The sequence below is a fragment of the Pempheris klunzingeri genome, chromosome 6 (assembly GCF_042242105.1).
Source record: "Pempheris klunzingeri isolate RE-2024b chromosome 6, fPemKlu1.hap1, whole genome shotgun sequence".
In the NCBI taxonomy this organism is placed as follows: domain Eukaryota; kingdom Metazoa; phylum Chordata; class Actinopteri; order Acropomatiformes; family Pempheridae; genus Pempheris; species Pempheris klunzingeri.
The window spans coordinates 10963717-10984320 of NC_092017.1; the positions used below are offsets into that span (position 1 = coordinate 10963717).

The 20604-nt window shown below is 41.7% G+C and overlaps 3 protein-coding genes and 1 non-coding gene across 7 annotated transcripts in view; all 4 read left to right on the forward strand.

Moving 5' to 3' along the window:
* Positions 1-1197: 1197 nt before the first annotated feature.
* Positions 1198-7741, forward strand: LOC139203276 (elongation factor 2b-like). The gene is made up of 13 exons (XM_070832972.1): positions 1198-1290; positions 2309-2523; positions 2844-3025; positions 3514-3725; positions 4057-4235; positions 4400-4499; positions 4761-5013; positions 5184-5379; positions 5497-5863; positions 6031-6384; positions 6538-6720; positions 6965-7097; positions 7377-7741. Exons 1-13 carry the CDS (start codon positions 1288-1290, stop codon positions 7568-7570), a joined length of 2571 nt encoding a protein of 856 aa, XP_070689073.1. The 5' UTR covers positions 1198-1287; the 3' UTR covers positions 7571-7741.
* LOC139203304 (small nucleolar RNA SNORD37) lies at positions 4612-4679 on the forward strand. The gene has a single exon (XR_011584391.1). It is a non-coding gene; the product is annotated as a small nucleolar RNA SNORD37 (small nucleolar RNA).
* A 1457-nt stretch (positions 7742-9198) lies between the features above and the next one.
* Positions 9199-14371, forward strand: hmg20b (high mobility group 20B). Of its 4 annotated transcripts, none has more exons than XM_070832117.1 (9): positions 9199-9277; positions 9511-9664; positions 10669-10869; positions 11328-11448; positions 12080-12132; positions 12230-12296; positions 12452-12667; positions 12862-12994; positions 13697-14371. In XM_070832117.1, exons 2-9 carry the CDS (start codon positions 9584-9586, stop codon positions 13707-13709), a joined length of 885 nt encoding a protein of 294 aa, XP_070688218.1. In that variant the 5' UTR covers positions 9199-9277; positions 9511-9583; the 3' UTR covers positions 13710-14371. The 4 variants fall into 4 exon arrangements, with proteins under 4 accessions (XP_070688218.1, XP_070688217.1, XP_070688220.1 ...); XM_070832116.1 differs by having other exon boundaries at positions 9530-9664; XM_070832119.1 differs by having other exon boundaries at positions 9530-9664; positions 12083-12132.
* Positions 14372-15380: 1009 nt separating this feature from the next.
* Positions 15381-20604, forward strand: part of unc13a (unc-13 homolog A (C. elegans)) — a 46744-nt gene continuing 41520 nt past the window's right edge. Inside the window, exons 1-3 of the mRNA XM_070831816.1 lie at positions 15381-15402; positions 19760-19789; positions 19915-20014. Coding sequence (XP_070687917.1) covers positions 15381-15402; positions 19760-19789; positions 19915-20014 — 152 coding nt within the window. The remainder of the gene's footprint in view (positions 15403-19759; positions 19790-19914; positions 20015-20604) is intronic.

The window sequence follows — 20604 nt, forward strand, 5'->3', positions numbered from 1 at the left end:
TTATATACTGTTGGTTAGTTTAATCTGCAGCGATGTATATGCTAATAAATCAGTCATTTTAATGAATGCTGATAAGCTCACTTGACTGCCAAGATAAGTACACTCATGGGCAGAAGCCATGGATGAATTATAAGAATTTGATACAGAATTTGAGGGCCAGGTTCATTCCTTTGTTGTAACTGAACTGTTTTTCTTGTACAAACAACAAGGCTTCAGCATCTTTGCATTGCATGAAAAGGATCAGGTACATACAGAAGACATTAAAAGGACAAATCAGAGCATACAAGAAACAATTCATAAAAATGAATACAGGAAATAAAAATAAAAAATAAAAAAAAGGCTATGGCTTTTTTGTGGATTATACTTTTTTATTGTGCCAAAATGCAAAATTTGCATTTTAAATTTCCATGACTTTTTGAAACTCATTATTAAACACACTGAACCTAGATTTCAACCTTTCCAAGAATAAGGATGTTATTAAACAGAAAGTTATCTTTGATATTGTCCATGATAAGTCCATAAACAGTGAGTAATTATTTTTTAATACATTTGTGAAATTGAGTGTCTGTAGGATATGAAGTGTTATCAAGTATATTTCTAACTGTTTCGTTTGGGAGTTTGAGTCTATTTTTATTATATCACCATTAAGCCACACAATTATCTTCACACAAAACATACTGTAGGTACAGTTTGAAAAGGAAAATGAGAAAATCAGGACAAGACAAATCAATATAGATAGGGCCATCATATAACAATCACCAAAGATATTAAAGAAAAATATTGAAAGCTTTACACGTTTTGTTCGGAGAAATAAACCCTATTATTTTTATGAGCTCTGTAACACATATTGTCGGGGGGGGGGGGGGGGTAAATGTATTAGATTTTGGTACTTCCAATATTACATCCTAGGTTTAAAAAACTGTCATCCAAAGAAAAGATGAACAATGGAACATTACTCCAGAGCTTATTTTTGGAAAAAGTCGTTAGTACTGAACACTCCTACACTGCAATTTCTTTATTAATAAGATCCCTAAGCGCTATTGTCCTTTCCATGAATGTTTAGTTTGGGATAATATAGTTATTTCATTAAAGGCAGAGCAGAAGCTGCGAGCTACGTGGTGGTGAACGTTGTATTGGTACGTGATGACGCACAGACATGACGCACGTCATATAAAGTCCACTTTTGTGTCGTCATCGGCCTCTTCCCTGCCTAAGCCCTCGAGAGGTGGGCAGTGTAATTTGCCTGTCTCGTTTCTCCACCAAGCGAATCCTTAACCATCCGCCAAAATGGTGAGCTGCTCATAATTCTCTTTATTGTTATTGGTTTATCAGGCTCACAAGGTGTCCTCGACGTTAATATTAAGCTACTCCAGTGGGCTTTTCACGGATGCTATGCCTGTTGTCAGTTCTCCGGATGGTGCTTTGATCAAAATGGCAGCCGTTCAGATATCTGTACCGTTAGGCCGAGGGAGCCTATGAGGCTCTAGACCGAAGCCACCGAGGCGTTATCAGTTTAAAACTGTTCAAAGTGGTTTGCTTCTTCACTTGAAGCATTTATGACGGAGGAAATGTGCCTGTCTTCAGGGGAGAATAAAATGGCTAACGTCAGCTGACGCCACTGATGTGTTGACGGCTAACTTTCCTCTAACGCTAGCTCGTGTTACAGGGAAGAAATTCTAGTATCGATTTAAAAAAGAAAATAAAGTAGCCGACTTTGAATATGTCTGTTAAATATGTTGTCTGTAGTAGAGTGAACATCATGGTTTAAAAGTTGTAAGAGCTGGAGGAATCTTCTGCCGGCGTTTCGCTTTGCCCGGCACAGCAGCTAGTTTAGCCATCAAGTTAAAGTTAGCATTTAGCACAGTGTCAAAGAGTGTACACGTGGCCTGTTCGTGCCGACATTATGCCGGCAGTTGCCTGGTTTGGTCTGTTTACAGGCGATTCATTAATTGGGTTCATGTGTCGATAACCTGTAATTTGTTGGGTGTGTTGTGAGACCTGTTTAAGAGAACGTAACAACTGCGACATTACGTTCTCTTAAGGGTGCGGATAAATCATCCAACGCCCTGGGGCGGTTTGTGTTGAGTCAGCACAGCAGCTATTGTCGACAGCCTGTGAGTGCTGAAAGTGTTAATCAATAAAAGTGCCCTGCCCCAGTGCAACGTGACAAGTATCCGAGTTATTCAGTAGATACGCAGCTTGTGTGTTTTCAGCAATGCCACTTTGCAGTGCGTTTTCATTCGTGTTTTTTATTTTTAATTTTTGGAGGTGACACTTCTAATCTGACCTTGCCTCTGCCCCATCACAGGTGAACTTTACTATAGACCAGATCCGTACCATCATGGACAAGAAGGCCAACATCCGTAACATGTCTGTGATTGCACACGTCGACCACGGAAAGTCAACTCTGACTGACTCGCTTGTGTCGAAGGCTGGCATCATTGCCTCCGCCCGTGCTGGAGAGACCCGCTTCACTGACACGCGTAAAGATGAACAAGAACGTTGCATCACCATCAAGTCTACGTAAGCATTTTATTTCCAACTGCACTTTTACACTGCCTAATTCTCCCTATTTGCATTAATAGTAGGTCTGCATTTGACATACAGAGGATATTTAAATTAAAGTGGCGTTCTTTCAGCAGTCACTTGTTAAATTGTCCATGGTCCAAAAATAGTTTGTTGGAATTTGCTGATAAAGTAAATTGCTCTTTTTCACTTGAATAACTTACTAGTGATGCTTTGCCAGACTTTTTCTTTATCGGGTGGTCTGTTTTTGTGTTGAGTTATGACATTTTACACCTGACTTCATCTATTAAAGTTCTCTTAACTTGTCTGATCTGCAGCGCCATCTCCCTGTTCTACGAGTTGGGTGAAAATGACCTGGCCTTCATCAAGCAGGCCAAGGATGGCCAGGGCTTCTTGATCAACCTGATCGACTCTCCTGGGCACGTTGACTTTTCCTCTGAAGTGACTGCTGCTCTCCGTGTGACTGATGGAGCCCTGGTTGTAGTGGACTGCGTGTCTGGTAAGGACAAGGATGAAAACTCTCATTGGCTGATGTGAGCTCCCCAACTGGATTCTCTTTTTCTTTTTTTCCAAGATTAAAACCAGCTGACACAGTGCAAATGAAATTTGAAAACGCTCACAGTGCAACTTCTTGCACACAGAATTAAATGAGGCCAAGTCAGATTCACAATGTTGTAAAAGCAGGTCAGTTAGTTTGAATGACATTGTTTTTTCCTTAGAAACAGACTCGGACTACTACAAAATATGTAGTCTTTAGCCACTAGATGGTGTGCTGTTAATTATTAAGAATTTCCTGTGCATTGTTTTTTTTCTCCCTGTTTTTTGCATTAAAATATACTACAGGAAAACTTGGGAGTGCTGATTTGCCAAGTTTAAAAAAAAAAAAAAAATGGTGGCATTTGTGATTGTGTTTACATTTAACTCGTGAGAAAATTTGACTTAATCTGCATATCCATGGTTTAAGTTGTCATTGTATATCCCTTTCAGGTGTTTGTGTGCAGACTGAGACAGTGCTTCGTCAGGCTATTGGTGAGCGCATCAAGCCAGTCCTGATGATGAACAAAATGGACCGTGCCTTGCTGGAGTTGCAGCTTGAACCTGAAGACCTTTACCAGACTTTCCAGCGTATTGTTGAGTCGGTCAATGTCATCATCTCCACTTATGGAGAAGATGAAAATGGACCTATGGGCAACCTCATGGTAAGTGGCAACTTCAGTTGACCTCAGTGTTAGAACACACTATACAGACAAAAATAGTCATGGTATGATGGCATGCGATTGATATTCTTGAGCATTGCTGTGCATCTTGACACATCTTTGTGTTTCCTTTTAGTAAAAGATATGACCTTTCAGGGCTCAGTGATTCACACTTGTGATTCCACTCCGGTTTCTCACTGACTTAATTGTTCCACTGAAACGACAAAATGAAGGGTTTTCGGTGAATTTAAGTGTCAGCCTTACTTATGTAACATTCATTGAAAAGTTCTCTTAAATGTACTCATTCTTGACTCGATGTCCTTAACTCTCCAAGGTTGATCCAGTCATTGGTACTGTTGGCTTTGGCTCTGGACTCCATGGATGGGCTTTCACCCTGAAGCAGTTTGCTGAGATGTACGCAGCCAAGTTTGCTGCCAAGGGAAACACCCAGTTGACACCAGCTGAACATTGCAAGAAGGTCGAGGACATGATGAAGAAGCTTTGGGGTGACAGGTGGGTCTCTAAAAACCTAGCTTGGTTAGCAAATAAGTTCATTGGGTAGCAGAGAAGGATGTTGCAAGTAAAACAAGTAGCTTTGTTTTTTCAAATTTCAAAGGGTATAGCTGTTTCTGACATGTATTTGTAAATCCTTACACATTTTTTATGAATTACTCCAGGTACTTTGATGGTGGAAAGTTCCTCAAGACTGACACGGGTGCTGATGGCACCAAGTACCCCCGTACCTTTGTTGCTCTTATCCTGGACCCCATCTTCAAGGTAACAAGACTCTATTCAATGTTATGTTGGTATAGTAAATTTGAAAAACAGGGCAGTGTTAATTTAAATTGTCATTGGATAAATGTGAGCAAAATAAATTAGTTCTGTGCCTGCAAGTGATGACGTAAACATTCTTCACTTTGACCTGAGTAACCAGTGATGATAACCTTCAGTCTGAATAAGGCACAGAAACAGTAGTTTGTTAACATCCATGGCTATGCTAAATTGCAGCCTACTAACTTAGGCGCACTTCCTTTTTAGGTGTTTGATGCCATCATGAACTTCAAGAAAGAGGAAACTGCCAAACTGGTGGAGAAGTTGGATATCAAGCTGGATACTGAGGACAAGGACAAGGAGGGCAAGCCTCTCCTGAAGGCTGTTATGCGTCGCTGGCTGCCTGCCGGAGAAGCCCTGCTGCAGATGATCACCATCCACCTGCCTTCCCCTGTCACTGCCCAGAAGTACCGCTGCGAGCTGCTCTATGAAGGACCTGGAGATGATGAGGCTGCAATGGGTATGAAGCTGATAGACTTTTGGTCATGCATACGAACAAAATGTTGAAACATAAATGGCACAAGTACAATTTCAGTAAATTGCTCATCTGAGGACTAAGCAGGTTAGAAAGCCAAGTGTGGCTTGGATCGGTTGTGGTTCTCAAACTTTTTCTTTCTTTTTTTAACCCAGGTATCAAGAACTGTGACCCTAAGGCTCCCTTGATGGTTTACATCTCAAAGATGGTCCCCACCTCTGACAAGGGTCGCTTCTATGCATTTGGTCGTGTGTTCTCTGGGTGTGTCTCCACTGGCCTGAAAGTGCGCATCATGGGACCAAACTTTGTCCCTGGAAAGAAGGAGGATCTCTACTTGAAGCCAATTCAGAGGTTTGTTTCTACATCTGGCCTGCTACGTTGCATATAAATTGGTTGGTAATCGGTTGTGTGAAGGCAGGTCATAGTCTGTCATCTAGTCTTTACCACTCACATGCTGCTCTTCACCAGGACCATTTTGATGATGGGGCGTTACGTTGAGGCCATTGAAGACGTGCCGTGTGGTAACATCGTGGGTCTGGTTGGAGTGGACCAGTATCTTGTCAAGACAGGAACCATCACCACCTATGAGCACGCACATAACATGAGAGTGATGAAATTCAGTGTCAGCCCTGTGGTGAGAGTTGCTGTGGAGGCAAAGGATCCTGCCAACCTGCCCAAGCTGGTGGAGGGTTTGAAGCGTCTGGCCAAGTCCGATCCCATGGTGCAGTGTATCATTGAGGAGTCTGGAGAACATATTGTCGCTGGAGCTGGAGAGCTTCATCTGGAGATCTGTCTGAAGGATCTGGAGGAGGATCATGCTTGCATTCCACTGAAGGTAATTTAAAGCAACATTTAAGTAAATATGAGTTCTTCAGTAAAATCCACTTGCACTGATGGGTTCAACTCTAGAAAAGTCAAAACATTGTGAAATTTCATCATTGAAAGTCAGTCTTATCCCCAGAGTGGAACAACTTGACATTGAAACCTGCTGTTTTCTTTCAGAAATCTGATCCAGTGGTGTCCTACAGAGAGACTGTCAGTGCGGCATCCACCATTGTGTGTCTGTCAAAGTCGCCCAACAAGCACAACCGTCTGTTCATGAAGGCCCGTCCCTTGGAAGATGGTCTGGCAGAGGACATTGAGAAGGGTGATGTCAGCGCCCGTCAAGAGCTCAAGGCCCGTGCCCGCTACCTTGCCGACAAGTATGAGTGGGATGTGGGTGAGGCCAGAAAGATCTGGTGCTTTGGACCTGATGGAAGCGGTCCCAACATGTTGGTGGACGTGACCAAGGGAGTGCAGTACCTTAATGAGATCAAGGATAGTGTTGTGGCTGGCTTCCAATGGGCAGTTAAGGAGGTAAGGAGCCCAAAGTATGAAAGTATTCACTGTTCATTATGCTCATTTTAAAACAGCCTTAGATTCTGATATAATCTACCAGATTATGTTTTTGTTCTTTTCTGGCCCATAATCAGTGACTGTACTAATCTGAAATTGGTGGGTTTTTTTTAGGGTGTCCTCTGTGAGGAGAACATGCGTGCCGTTCGCTTCGACATCCATGATGTGACCCTCCACACAGATGCTATTCATCGCGGTGGTGGCCAGATTATTCCCACAGCTCGCAGAGTTTTGTACGCATGTGAGCTCACAGCTGAGCCCAAAATGATGGAGCCCGTCTACCTGGTGGAGATCCAGGCAAGTGCCGCTGTAGAATTATTTTTTGAATAACCTGATTATATATCAGCCGTACAAATAACCTTTGAAAACTTGCTCAAGTTTGTCATAACTTTTTGGCAAGGCTGGTAAAGCTTGTTTGGTTACAAAGGTATTTGCTTATCACACGTTGAACTATTTACCAGAATTTTGATACCCCACAGCTGACTTGCCTGTTTTTTTCACAAATTGGAGTGTGACTGAATATCTCCTATCTACTTTGCAGTGTCCTGCAGCTGCAGTGGGTGGCATCTACGGTGTGCTAACCAGGAGGCGTGGTCATGTGTTTGAGGAAATCAGCGTCATGGGAACACCCATGCGTCTCACCAGGGCCTACCTGCCTGTCATGGAGTCATTTGGTAAGTCCCCTTTGAAAAATTGGCATGGCAACAATACTTTACCCCCTTTTAGCAGTTAGGTTTGTTTAGTTCGCTAGGTACTTGCGAAACTGTTGTTTTTATAGCCACCATGTGATCTTGAATGACCCCTTATCAGCTAGAGTGCGAAAACAAATTTCAGTCCTACATTCGTGATTACTGCACAATCACACTCGGTGACCCTTTTTTCACCCTTTTTAATGTTAACAGCCTGGCAGGATACATTCCTAACAGCTAACTCTTTGCTCTGTCCATTCCCAGGTTTCACAGCTGACCTTCGTTCCAACACTGGTGGCCAGGCCTTCCCACAGTGTGTGTTTGACCACTGGCAGATCCTCCCTGGAGACCCACTGGACCCCGTGTCCAAGCCAGGCATAGTTGTTGCAGCGACACGCAAACGTAAGGGTCTCAAAGAAGGTGTTCCAGCCTTGGATAACTACCTGGACAAATTGTAAACGCCTGAACCCAACTTGCCTCATTCCTTGTCACGCAACAAATTTCATGTCTACTTTGTGGGACCGGACTGTACAGAGCACAGTGAGCACTAATGTTTGCCAAAAGGAAAGACCATTATGAATAAACAACCACAAAAATTGTAAACGATAATAAAAGAAAATAAAAACTTACTGGTTCAGTGTTTTTAATGTGGAAGCTGTTTTACTTTATTTTTTTATATATCTCTATCTATATATATATATATATATATATATCAATCCCCCATGTGGCTGTTTGGTACTAGTTTTGGTGTCAATAAGCCAAATTTGAGGTGACATCTCAGCTGTGCTAATAAAACCATTGCAACATGCTGAAGTGTCTGCCAGGAAGAGGAAGTACATTATATAATAACTGCCTTGGTTATTATGGCACAATGTTGGAAGTTCAACTAAATTTTTGTTTCAACATTGGCACTGATGGTGCTATATACTGTCTTCAATGATGGGTCATTGAAATGTGGCTGTGTGTAAAGTGGTGTAATCCACTGTGTACCAAATGCTGAACATTACAAGAACAACATTAAATTGCACGACCCAACAAACATGTCATGGATCAAAGTCCATGACTTTGCCCCTCTTGTACTAGAAACGATGGTCTACTAGCAGGTCAGCAGCATTATTGGATTGTTTCTGGTTTTCTTCAACTGAATGCTTAACCTATGCATGTTCCAAATGGTCTTAGTTTTGGATCAATGTTGATGGAGTTTTTTTTTTTTTTTTTTTTTTTTTTTTTTACAATTTCGTGGTCGGATCAAACGTCCTATATACAGTAGACTTTAGAAATAGACGGGCTGTGTTTGTAATCACTCCCTTTGTTCTATAAAGGGCACTGCCTTTCCTATCCGCAGTGCTATTTGAGTGTCATATGAGTGTGAAGCTGTCCACTTTAGTGTCCTCAAAAGTACGCCAGGCGCCAAATATGGCTGGTTTGTTTATTTTAAGAACTTATAATACATCCATGGCGCCAAAGTACACGTAATGGTAAACTGCCACTTCCGGTGGAGATTTTCAAAATAAAGCTTATGACCACTGCCACAAGGCGCGCTGTTAGCGGTGGCCATGTGATTTTGGCGTTATCGAAGCGAGAAATATTACTTCGTGTCTTCATCCAAGTTTCATATACAAACAATTGAATGTCATTCATGTTATAAATGAATAGCATAAAACATTGACAATGGTAACAAAACTGTTTAAACAAACCATAAACCTGTGACCCTAAATATCAAAAATCTATCTAATCAGTTGAGAGCCTTTACAATTATAATTTTAGATTTTCGTGTCGGTGATTTCATAAATGTTAAACTCATTTGGGCCGGTCAGTGGTAAGTTACCACGTAACATTTACTTATACTATGCATTAGTATAATTTTGAGGTTGAGTGTTTCTACATTTTTCTACATAGGTTTCTATACGTATACATGTAAATAAATATCTCCAAGTTTCGTATACTGGTTTAAATGGTTTGAATGCGGCTCATACTGGTTTTGGGTGGAGGAGGGGTTTCCTGGGGGATATCCAGGCAACCAATCACGTCTCTCCGTACCGACCAATCAGACAACAGACTGGGGGTTCTCTTCCTGTTTGGCCGAAGGAATCAGCATTCGTTGAGGTAGAAGACGGCTATCCATAAAAAGTAGAAATATTTGGACAAAACTGCCATTATCCCGAGTGAGTAACTATCATTGTTTGCATGAATGCATATTTTCCCGTATTTCTTCGTTTTCTTTGCGATGAGAGAGCCGTTTAGATGACCTCTTTGTCTCCATATTGTCCGTTGTGTGTCAACTGCTAGCAGTCAGGTTAGCTTAAGGAGCAGGGAAATAATGCAGAACTGTACCTTTGCTAGCATCGGTTGTTTTTTTTGTTTTTTTTTACAACATATCCCGTGTTATTCTGCACAGACGTCTTCCCATGGTACAGTCTTAAAGGATTAAGACCAATTTTCACACTTTGTCACTTGCACGGACGGAGAACATGGGAGGTATCAAACAAGAGCAGAGTGATGCATCACATCAGCAAAAACCATCACACTCAGCAGACCAACCACAGGATGAGGTGGGTAACTTACTGCTACAGCTGACCACGATCAACAGGGCCTGTCAACTGCTCCTCAGTTGGAGGAATGAGACTGCCAAATTTTACAAACAAATATTGGACTGACTGACTATTTCTGTTTATAAAAACAGAAATAGTATACGTTTTTAGGATATTTTTCACATATTCAATATTGAAAGGTTCTCTAGTTTATATTTTTATATTTATGTTTTTTGATTGTGCACCTCTATACCAAATTCCATCTAATGTGAAAAGTTTTCACCATACACTCCGTTCCCTTTGTATTATGTAGCAAAAAGTAATACTAATAAACTGATACAGTAGCCATGCAATAATCCTACCCTCATAAAGGTTACAATGTTACAGGAGAGGACAAATGATTACAAATGTATTTAACTTTATATTTAGATGGGGTAGGATGGCTGAGCACATGAGCCCTTTTATGGCAGTGTCTGAATGTTTACCGTTCAGCAGAATAGTATAAACAAAATAACAAGGACACACGCTGTCAGTAAATAAAATACAAGATATGTATTACTTAACCTTAATACAGTTTAACAGCACTGCCAACTGCAAGCCTCCTAAATGAAAATAACACCCCTCCAAAACAAGTACCTGACGGAATAAGCTTAAGGCTTTTGCATTAGAGTGTATATAGTAGACCTGGAACTATTAGTCAATTGTAAAAGAATTTTTGATTAATTGTTTAAAAGATTTTTTAAACAGAAAAAAGTCAGATTCCAGCTTATAAGTCGTGAATGTTTCCTGATATTGGGTTTTAAACCTGTGTCCAAACAAAACAAGCAATTTCTCTCTTCACCTATTTGCTGCTATTTTACTGACCAAACCATTTCTAGTGAAATGATATTAATTGGAATTGAGAATAATTGTTTGTTGCAAACCTAGTATGCAGTTATGGTTGTTGTGTACTGAGCAGGTAACAGTAGCACAGATGAGCCAGCACCCCCTGCATTCATGAGAATGTTGCTCCCCCCTCTCTGCAGCCAAAGAAGAGAGGCTGGCCAAAGGGAAAGAAAAGAAAGAAGGTGCTGCCAAACGGTCCCAAGGCACCAGTAACAGGATATGTCCGCTTCCTGAATGAACGGCGAGAACACATGCGGGCCCGATACCCCGACTTACCTTTCCCAGAAATCACTAAGAGGCTTGGAGCAGAGTGGACACGATTGGCCCCGAATGACAAACAGGTTTGCATGTTACATGTATCACTAAACATGATTTATTCAGTACAACATATTACTTTGAGCACTTAATGATGTTTTATTACTGGGCTAGTTAAACTGGTATTCACAGCTGTACACAGAAACCACAGTCATGAATAGAATTGCAGGTGTCGTCGCTTTATTGCTGTATTTGAGTTTTGCTGCAAAGAGCGTCATCGTCCGTCGTGTTTACTTTCATAAAGGTGTTGCAGACCTCAAATTCTGTGCATTTGATTAGATTTTTCGTGATATTTCTCGTCTGTGGTGTGTTTTAGCTCGATGGTTATGAAATGTGCCTCCTGGCTAACTTTTTATGATTAGATGTACTACATGACCAATTTCCACAGAATAATGCTTTTGAAGATTATTCCAAATAATGAAGCGCCCGCCCATTAGCAAGACAGAATTTTACATTACATTCAAAATTATTTGGGTGCTGACAGCGCTACCTGGACGAGGCGGAGCGGGAGAAGATGCAGTATGCCCAGGAACTGAAGGAATATCAGCAGACCGAGGCCTATCAGATCACCAGTGCCAAGATACAGGACAAGAGGATCAAGAAAGGTGACAACTGAACTCTACTTTCATGCCATGGTGAAGAACCACTGTAGAAAAAACAATTTTTATTTGCTGTGATGTTTCAAGCACAAGGCTCTTCCTCATGCATCCATAGAATCGCCATCTTAACTGCCCCATATTACCTACCTCCCTACCACAATACTGTGGGTGTGCACTTAATACCTGATTCTTGCTCATCTTTAAATTTGAATTCTTGAATCGTTGAGTCTCTCTCTTACTTAAAGAGTTTGGTCTAGACCTGCTGTTTATGGAAAGGGTCTTGAGATAACATTCGTTATGAATTGGCGCTATATGAATAAAGATTGATTGATTCATTCATTCATTTCAACTACACATCACATACAAAGGGCATCATACGATGTCTGAGGAAGAGCCCTGTGCTTGAAATGTCAAGGCAAATCAAAATTTTGTTGTAGGGGAGCAGATTTTATTATCTCAATTCTGCTGAGTGTTTCTAGATCCAGCACCCATCATGTTGGACACGGGGACGTATATATTTTTTTTGTTTTTCATGTTGAATAACCACCACATCACCAGGGCAACTAAGAGGATACTGTATATTTGTAACTGCATGACCATCTGAGTTGTAATGTGCACGTACATTTTTCTCTTTCAGAAGACACTCCATCTGTCATCATCAGTACTAGTTCAGAATCCTCTTTATCAAAGGTACTTGACACATGCATGTCTTGTCACTGTCTGCAATGTCATTTTTTACACACATTTGACACCGTTAAGTTGTTCATTTGCTGATGATGTCTTCCAGGCTTCTGACCTCCCAAGCAGATTCGACATCCCCATCTTCACAGAGGAATTCCTTGATCAGAATAAAGGTAACAGAAAAACTAAGAACCAACCCAGTATGTTTAACTTGACTTGGTAGTGAGGCGAAGACAAAATTGTGAGATTACTTTGATATTAGCGAATAACAGTAAGTTACATCTAACATAAACATATCACACAAGTGTTAATCTCTTTGTGGTTTCAGCTCGAGAAGCTGAGTTACGGCGGCTTCGTAAGGCCAACATTGAGTTTGAAGAGCAGAATGCAGTACTTCAGCGGCACATTAAGGATATGTACAATGCCAAAGAGCGCCTGGAGGCTGAACTTGGGCTGGACGAGAAGCGTACCCAGGCCCTTCACCAACACTTGCTGGCCATTAAACACACACTGGTCAACAGTCTGTCATCAGTTGCCCTGCCAGGTCAGCAATCAGAGGAGAAATGCAAGGGGGAAGATGGACAGATATTAGATACATTTTTTGACGAAAATTCATTCATTACTCATAAGAAGCCCAATTCTTCAAAGAAGTCGATTGCCACGTCAGCGCTTAAATTCGATGATATTTCACCTCAAGAGAATGTGTGGATCTTATTGTTCTGTGACTTCTCTGAACAGGTACAGGGGAGACGGCGTCTCTTGGGAACCTGGACTCATACCTGAGTCGCCTCAGTGGAGTGCTGGAGGGAAACCCTCACAAGCATCGCGCCCTGCTCACCCAGCTTTGCGAAGTCCTCTCTCACCTGGACAGGTAACTTTTACATCTCAGACTCAATGTTGTAAACTTGTTTAACCAAGGTTGGGTACCGCTCACACTCAAACCAATACTGGTACCTGGAATTCGGCATTGTGTGGTACCCAGTTGTGCCTTTTTTTTTTTTTTGTGACTTTCAAGGCTTATTGCCTCTCTCTCTCTTACGTTTTATTTCTTTCAAGCATTTTGTTATTAGAACATTTTACACACCACATTAGATAAAACCCCTCCCTGCCTCCCTCTCCCCTTCGCACAACCGTCCCTACAACCTCCAACCCGCCAAAGTGTGTCTGTCACAGTCAGAGCGTATTAGACATGAACAAGCTGCAGGGGTGACGTAGTCTCTCTTTCTCTCTAACGCATACGCGAGCTCACTCTTTACCCAGATGTCCTCTCAGGCACCAAAAGTTTGCACCCAGTGATTCGACGTGAATTGGTACTCGGTAGTACAGACATAATTTGGTCCGTATCCTGAAAGGTACCAAGTTCATTACCCAAATCTATTAACTCCCTGATGAGGAACAAATTGTTTTCAAAAACATCCATAATTAGCCACATTATTATTAGACCTTAGTTCAACACGATTTTACATTTAATTTGTGCTACAATTGTCAAATTTCAACTCTCAAAGCTCTTATATAATATTCTCTGAATATTTTCTTCTTTTTTTTTTAACTGCATGCTTTAATCTGTCATCAGTGAGAAGTTATGAGGAGACTCCAGCTGGAGACCTTTTCATTCCTGTATCAGAGGGACACGTGACCGGCTCAGTGGTATTAGGTCATGTCAGTGCCATTCAACAGAGCACATGGATATCTCAAGGACAAGGATGGTAAAGGCAAGGGTACAAACACTTCACCACACACCCAGTCCACGTCCACATGCCTCTTCTCTATGAATATGTGTATTCTGTTGAATATGTATATTCATGCACACAAGTTTTTGTGAATGTACATCTGTTTCGCGTTATTCAGGGCTTTTACAGCTGAGGAATTTAATTAAATGTAATGTAATTGTATCCTCTGAACTGCCTTCATTACGTAAATTTGGATTGACCCGAACCCTATTTTGTAGTATATGTAGTTGACTACAGGCCCATGACCTGTCCAGTAAGATGAGCCAAACTGTTAGTTTACAATAAATGTCATTTGGCATTTTGTGGGTGGGGAATGTGTATATAGTATTATTTAGAATGCATAAAAAAAAAATGGAAAGGGTGAAAATGAAATGTTGGGTTGTACATGTTTGATTCTACATCGGTGATGGCAGGTTGCTGAATGGACAAGCAGTTTCACATGTCAGAATATTATATATTTGTGAAGTATATTTGTATTTTCTGAAATGTGCATTAAACAATAATGAAAATGTTTCCAACAAAAGGTGAATGTGTGCAATTTTGCTTTAAAAAGTACTAGAAGTAACTGATAAAGTGTTTCGATTGAAATTTTGTTGAACTGACCTTAATGGGGAGGCTGTTAAAGATGCAGGGGATGGTGTGATCCAGCAGGGGGAGGTGTTGGCCCACACAGGAAGCAAGTCATGAGTCTGGACCAGTGTTAAAGGGTGTGTGACCTGTGGTAAATATGAAACACAGTTTACCACGGCTGAGCCTGAATATACAAAGATTAGTTTTTATGACAAAATATTTATTTACCCTTTTCTGTGCTCTGTGAACTTGGGCACCAACAGTTCGTCTGCTTCCAGAGCCTCATACTCACAAGAAAGTCTCTGCTGAAGTCATACTCCTGAAGTCCTCTTGCGTGCTGCTCAGTAAGTAATGACAGTGATAGTGAGACAGTAAGTCACCAAGCTAAGCGGTTTAGGAGCATTTAGCTGAAACTGCCTGTCTTTACTTATATTATTTTATTCATTAGAACTAACACTAAAACTCAATATTTTTTGAGAGGTGTATTTAAAACATGGAGGGAGAGGCCATTGCCCCCACCCCCACCCCCCACTACACCCCATCCCCACCGCTCTGACGTCACTGCCAGGAGCTGTCCACGCAGCGGTGGTGCTGAAGCTGAACAAGATGGCTGTGTGTCGGGGAGCGGAGAGCTGAGAGAGAAGCGGCGGGGGGAAAAGACTCTCAAATTAAGACAGGCACGCCTAAAAGAAGACAGGGGGGACTGAGACGCTGGCGTTCACCTCTCCGGGTGTGAAGGTTTTTATTTTTGTCAAGCGAAACGAGCCCTGCCAGGTCCTCTCTCTCTCTCTCTCTCTGTCTCTCTCTCTCTGTGCTGGCGACGGCAGGCTCCTCCATCCATCCATCCATCCATCCCCAGCCCAGCTACTCATTCCCAGGCTGTGCAGCGCTCAGATTAGCTCAATTACGGAAGCTGGTGAAGAAGCTGGACCCCTGTGCAAAAGGCGCATATAAGAAATGTCATTGCTGTGTGTTGGAGGTAAGAGAAAAACTAACATCTCATGTCTTGGCACGACTTGCTGTGTTTCCTCGACCTGCTGTAGCCCGAGTAGCTTAAATAGCTCCAAGTGTTATCTTTACAGCTTTTTGGAGGGGGATTTACCTGTTTGGAATAGCCATCTTGCACGGGAATGTTGTTAAGATTTTCCACGCTGTTAAATAGCAGTTTAACGCAAACCACGTTAAAAAGGCAAATTATGAAGGCATCTCATCATCTACAGCAATTTTGCGGCTTTGTAATCTATTTTATTATTTTGACTATCATTTCCCCTGAAATGCATCATACTCCCACTGCATTTGACGACAGCCTGAGTTCATTTCTTTCATTTCTTCCTTCATTTTTCTTTTTTTTTTTTTTACAAAACCTGGCGTTGCTACAACCGGATCGATTCATGGAGTAGGTGTGTGCTCGCTGGCAGCTGCTGTCAAACATAGTAAAACAAGATGTAATCCACTCTCACTTTGTCCCTGTGTAACAGAGGCGTGCGGTGGTTTATGTCTCATGTCAAAATGCACATAGCATCTTGGTTACAAATCATCTCCAGCGCAGACATTTCATCTCAGTTTTCATGCGTAATTGCGCGGAGATAAAAAAAAAAAAAAAAAAAAAATGTTAGAATTATTTTTTTTCTCTCCGCGCAAAAAAAGGCGTGTGCAGTAGCCTACCGCGTTTCTCCACAGTTGAATATTTATTTAAGCCACGTGATTGGCTGCAGCATTCTGAAATTATATCTGTCCTATTGATTGAGCTCTGTGATGGCAACACACACAACCTGCTCTGTCTTTGAATCATTCACGATTGCCGAATGGTGTTCAAATTGGTTTCCTATTGCATAAACACGCACTGGCTCATAACAGTGAACTGTATTATGACAGCCACTGATAGTCTATATTGTATCATTTTTTTCTATGCACCTATGATGTTTCTATGTATGTATATCTATGATGTTAAGTCATTTTGGATATGATTTGGTGAACTTGGGGTTTTCCAAATGGGAGACAAACGACTGTAGACATACACTTATTAAGACTTTGTTTCTTCTTAATTAGAAGAAAATGCACTGTTCATAAATTCATAACTCTGATAACTTTGTAAGAACTCCTGAGTCTTCAATCAGGAACACATTTGCACCATGCAGTCTGAGAATTTTGGGCCAGTTTGGGCTCATTTCCTACTCAGATGCGTGATTTATTAAAGATGGAAGAGTGGTTCCCTCATGCTGCTTCTTCAGAGGTTGGAGCCGGCTTGTAGTGTGTTTGAATGGGCTGCTATATTGTTGACACTAGAGCTGGTTGCACAGATGCCAGGCTTGAGAGTCAGGCTATTTGGTGGTCCCTTTATATCCTGAAGCTTTGTTGGCATAGCAACCCCAATGGTATTTTAGGTCTCTGTTGGGATTTTCTCATTAGTTTCCCCACACAGACACAGTTATAGGCCTACAGCCAGGTTTATATTGATACTATATGTTTTTAATGGTGGCTGTGAGAGAAAAGAATGAAGAACAAAGAGGATGATGGCTGTGTACCTTGAGCTACATGGTACCCTGAGTCGGGCTGATAAACGTTGCAGCAGCAGTGATGTGGCATTGCCTGCTCACAGATGTTTGTACACTCTACCTCCATGTCTTGTGATGTTTGATGTACTCTTTTGAAATGACAGCCTGTGCCCCAGAAGCTGAATAAGCATATTCAGATCTGGCAAACATCCTCTTACTGTCACCCCCTGTAGCGAGATGCCAATTCACGCTTTATAACTTTATAACAGAGTGAGCTGTGCGAGACATCCTCATTAGAATCACTTTCTTTCATTCAGGCACTATCCAAACATCTATTTAAGACTATTTACATATGCATTCAGATCACTAGGGAAGAAGTTTTGCAAAAGAAAGTCCGACATTAGAAATGAATATAATTCAGCACCAAACCATCCTTCTAGTCCAGGCTAGTTCTGTGTCTTATTACCATTTCAAACACACTGCTGTCTCACTGTAATAATGACTGGGCTTACTGGGAGGCTGGAAATAGTTGGGAGCAAAGATCAACTGTGTTGTAATGGAAATATATACAGTAGATATAATTAGGCATTTTTATCTGGTGGTTAATGATTCCAAGGCCGCATATGCTACCATATGTAGCCTTAGAATAAATACAGTGTACACTGTACATATAGTGTAAATCTGCACTGTGTTTTTGCACCTGTGTTATCTAATGTTTCTCACTGGTTTTAATTCAGTAGTCAGTCATTCATTCCAATCACCACGATTGATATATTACCTGCCCTATATAAAGATATACTGTAGGTGTGTGACTGTTTCATCTGGCATAATACTACAGGATTTCCTTTGATAGCCTCTCGGTCTTTGTTACTATTTTTCACTCAATTGTGTAATTTATCTTTTTTGTCATAATCTTAGGATATCTTTTCACTGCATCCCCTTTCTGTGGGTTTATATTGTTGTTCCTGGTGTCGGTGTAATTGCTCTGAAGTGTGGGCTCTTTGACAGCTTTTGATTGGAAAACCTCCGGAAATAAAAGGCCCCTTTAGCTCCTCTACACCAGGACACGGGTGAATGTATTTCTCAAATTTTTCCGCAGCAAAGAAAGAGAAAATGAGATTCTGTAATTGCTGTGGCAGATACTCAACATTTTCTGTTGAGGGTTTGCAGAAAATATGTAACCCTCTTTTTTTTTTTTTTTCTCCCACTCCCCTTCCCTCCTTCCCCTGTGCTGTAACTGCAGCAATGGTGGTTTAGTCTTATGCCTGTGAGCACACATACACGCATACCCCTTTCCGGCACCCCCCACCCCTGTCACACTGAAGTGGTTATTTTTAGTGTTGGGGATGCAGCTCGCTCTGCCCGCATCCGGCTGCACAGAGAGATTAATGGAGCACGAGAGAAAGAGATAGAAAGGGAGCACACGTGCATACTCGCCACATGGCAGGGGGAACTTGTAAGAACGAGTGATTGACTGAGAGGCAGAGAGGACCGATGAGTGGCTGATGGTGACAGCAGGGTAGTGTATGAGAGAGGGAGAGTGTTGGCAAGGGTGCAGATATGGTGCATCTGCCATTCATTGTTTATTTGAAGCAAAGAAAAGAGTCATTTGAACACCTTTTTGTTTAATGTACATTAAGTGCTTCCATGCAAAAGAACCTTCTTTAGGCATGACTGCCTTGTCAGCAGCTAAAATACCAGGAAGAGGATTTTACTTTGAAGTTGGCTAAGAAGCACATGCTCCGCCAGACCACTCACTCTGGCACCTGCCTCATGAATCAGACCGATCTTTAAACGATAAGCGTTATCCCAAGGGTTTGGTGTGGTGATCCTATTTTTAGAAGCCAATTTGCCCACAATGATTATCATGCTTCCTCTGCTGTCACTGACTCAGAAAATGACTCAGAATGTGTTTCTTTGTCAGCATCACTTTTGCTACTCTAATTTTTCTCGACTGAACTACAGGGAGTGTTTATTTATTTAGTTCGCTCTATTAGCGAGAGTAGGACTCACTCTCCTTGCATCGAAGCGTACATGCTCAGGGAGTTTTTAACGCATCGTTGTTGAGGTCCAATTAGATTGATTTTAAATTATTCCCAGAATTTTTTTTTCTCTTGAAACTTAACATCAGTGAAAAGAAGCAATCAGCAGGGATTAAAAAACCAGAGCTCTGAATATTAATACCTCACTGCTGAACATGGAGATGTTGGGTGTCGGCAGGGTGCCGGATTGAATGAATAATGAATAGGTTCTTGACGTCACTGTGGTTTTAAAAGTCAGTCTGGTACCTCCATGGGTCCCTGTGTGGGGGAGCTGGCAGTGGCACCTCAGCAGAGCCTCGTCTATTGTGTTAGACGAAAAGCAGCACTGGTCTGCCTTTTATCCACCACTGTTGTCAGCCATGCAGGAAGACATGCACATGCATCATTCAGACAGGACGAGGCATGTGGCCACTCTCCTACTTGGTATCATCTTTTACTCTCACCCGCACAAACTGTCCTTCTATCCCTGTGACTCAGAGGTCCTGACATCTCCTGCTGAACGGATTCAGTCTTTCATATTAAGATTGTGGCATTCTGCCCAAAGAGGATGTATGAGTCTCAGGCTGAGAGGAGCAGGACCCCACCCCTCTGCCCCCCTCTCTAAAATGCCAGGGCACTGTCAATCACTAAAGAGGCAGAGGCCAGCATTGATGGACAGAAGAGAAGCCTTTGTGGATCTGCTGAATGGATGTTTGTAGCATAAAATGTGAAATCTTTGAAAATGTTCATGTTAGCATGTTTGGACATTCAGTGTTGTAGTTGGTCTAATTTCCTGTTTCTTTTCTCAATTTGTTTGCAGTGAAGAAAGCCAAGCTTGATGGACCCCAAGGTGAGTTGTGACCAGTGATCCGCAGATATCATCACTTTGTTGGTTATTTTTGCTGAATCAGGATGTTTCATATTAACACTCACACAGTAACATGACTAATGGTATTTTTATTTCACTTTTTACAGAGAAATTTAACACATACGTGACCCTGAAGGTGCAGAATGTTAAGAGCACAACCATCGCTGTGCGCGGCAGTCAGCCATGCTGGGAGCAGGATTTCATGTTGTGAGTGCTCCTTGTCCCCTTTTATCTCACCATGTCTTTCCCTCTTTTAGCGCTTTAAATCTGCATATCCAACGACACTTAACTGGTGGACTGTCTTTGCTGCCCTAGTTCAACTTATAATTTCTTACAACACTCCCCACTCTTCACAACTACTTGTCTACCTCCTTTCTCACTTTTTCCCCTCACAGCTTTCTCCTATAAAGAGCATATGTAGTGTAATGAGTCTACTCTCTTCATCTTCCACTGGACCCACAAAGTTATGGGTTGTCATTGGCAAAGCAGTTCTTACTTATGCATATGTCCCATTGAGGTCAGGCAGGTTTGAGAGATTGGATCAAGTGTGTCACGTGAGTCGGTGTTGGTGAAGACTACAAGTTTGAAAATAAAGAAAATCTGGGGATGTGGAGTTCAAACGAAGCTAGGTAACCAGATCTCTGTAGCCCGATGCTCATTTGAGCTCGAAGCTATCGGCTCGAGGCTACATTAGCCACGACTAGTATAACATAACCAAATCTTCTACAGAACTAGTGGTAGTCGAGTTGCATTGTGGGTAATGGAGATGCCAAATTTAGCTCTGGCTTCGCTGACAC

Bases quoted from the DNA above. Each gene is read 5' to 3' on its own strand.
- hmg20b (XM_070832117.1), top strand. From the start codon at position 9,584: ATGGGAGGTATCAAACAAGAGCAGAGTGATGCATCACATCAGCAAAAA. The intron at 10,870-11,327 runs GTTTGCATGTTA...GGGTGCTGACAG, and splicing joins TGGCCCCGAATGACAAACAG to CGCTACCTGGACGAGGCGGA. The intron at 11,449-12,079 runs GTGACAACTGAA...TTTCTCTTTCAG, and splicing joins GGACAAGAGGATCAAGAAAG to AAGACACTCCATCTGTCATC.
- LOC139203276 (XM_070832972.1), top strand. The intron at 3,726-4,056 runs GTAAGTGGCAAC...TAACTCTCCAAG, and splicing joins GACCTATGGGCAACCTCATG to GTTGATCCAGTCATTGGTAC. The intron at 6,385-6,537 runs GTAAGGAGCCCA...GGTTTTTTTTAG, and splicing joins TCCAATGGGCAGTTAAGGAG to GGTGTCCTCTGTGAGGAGAA.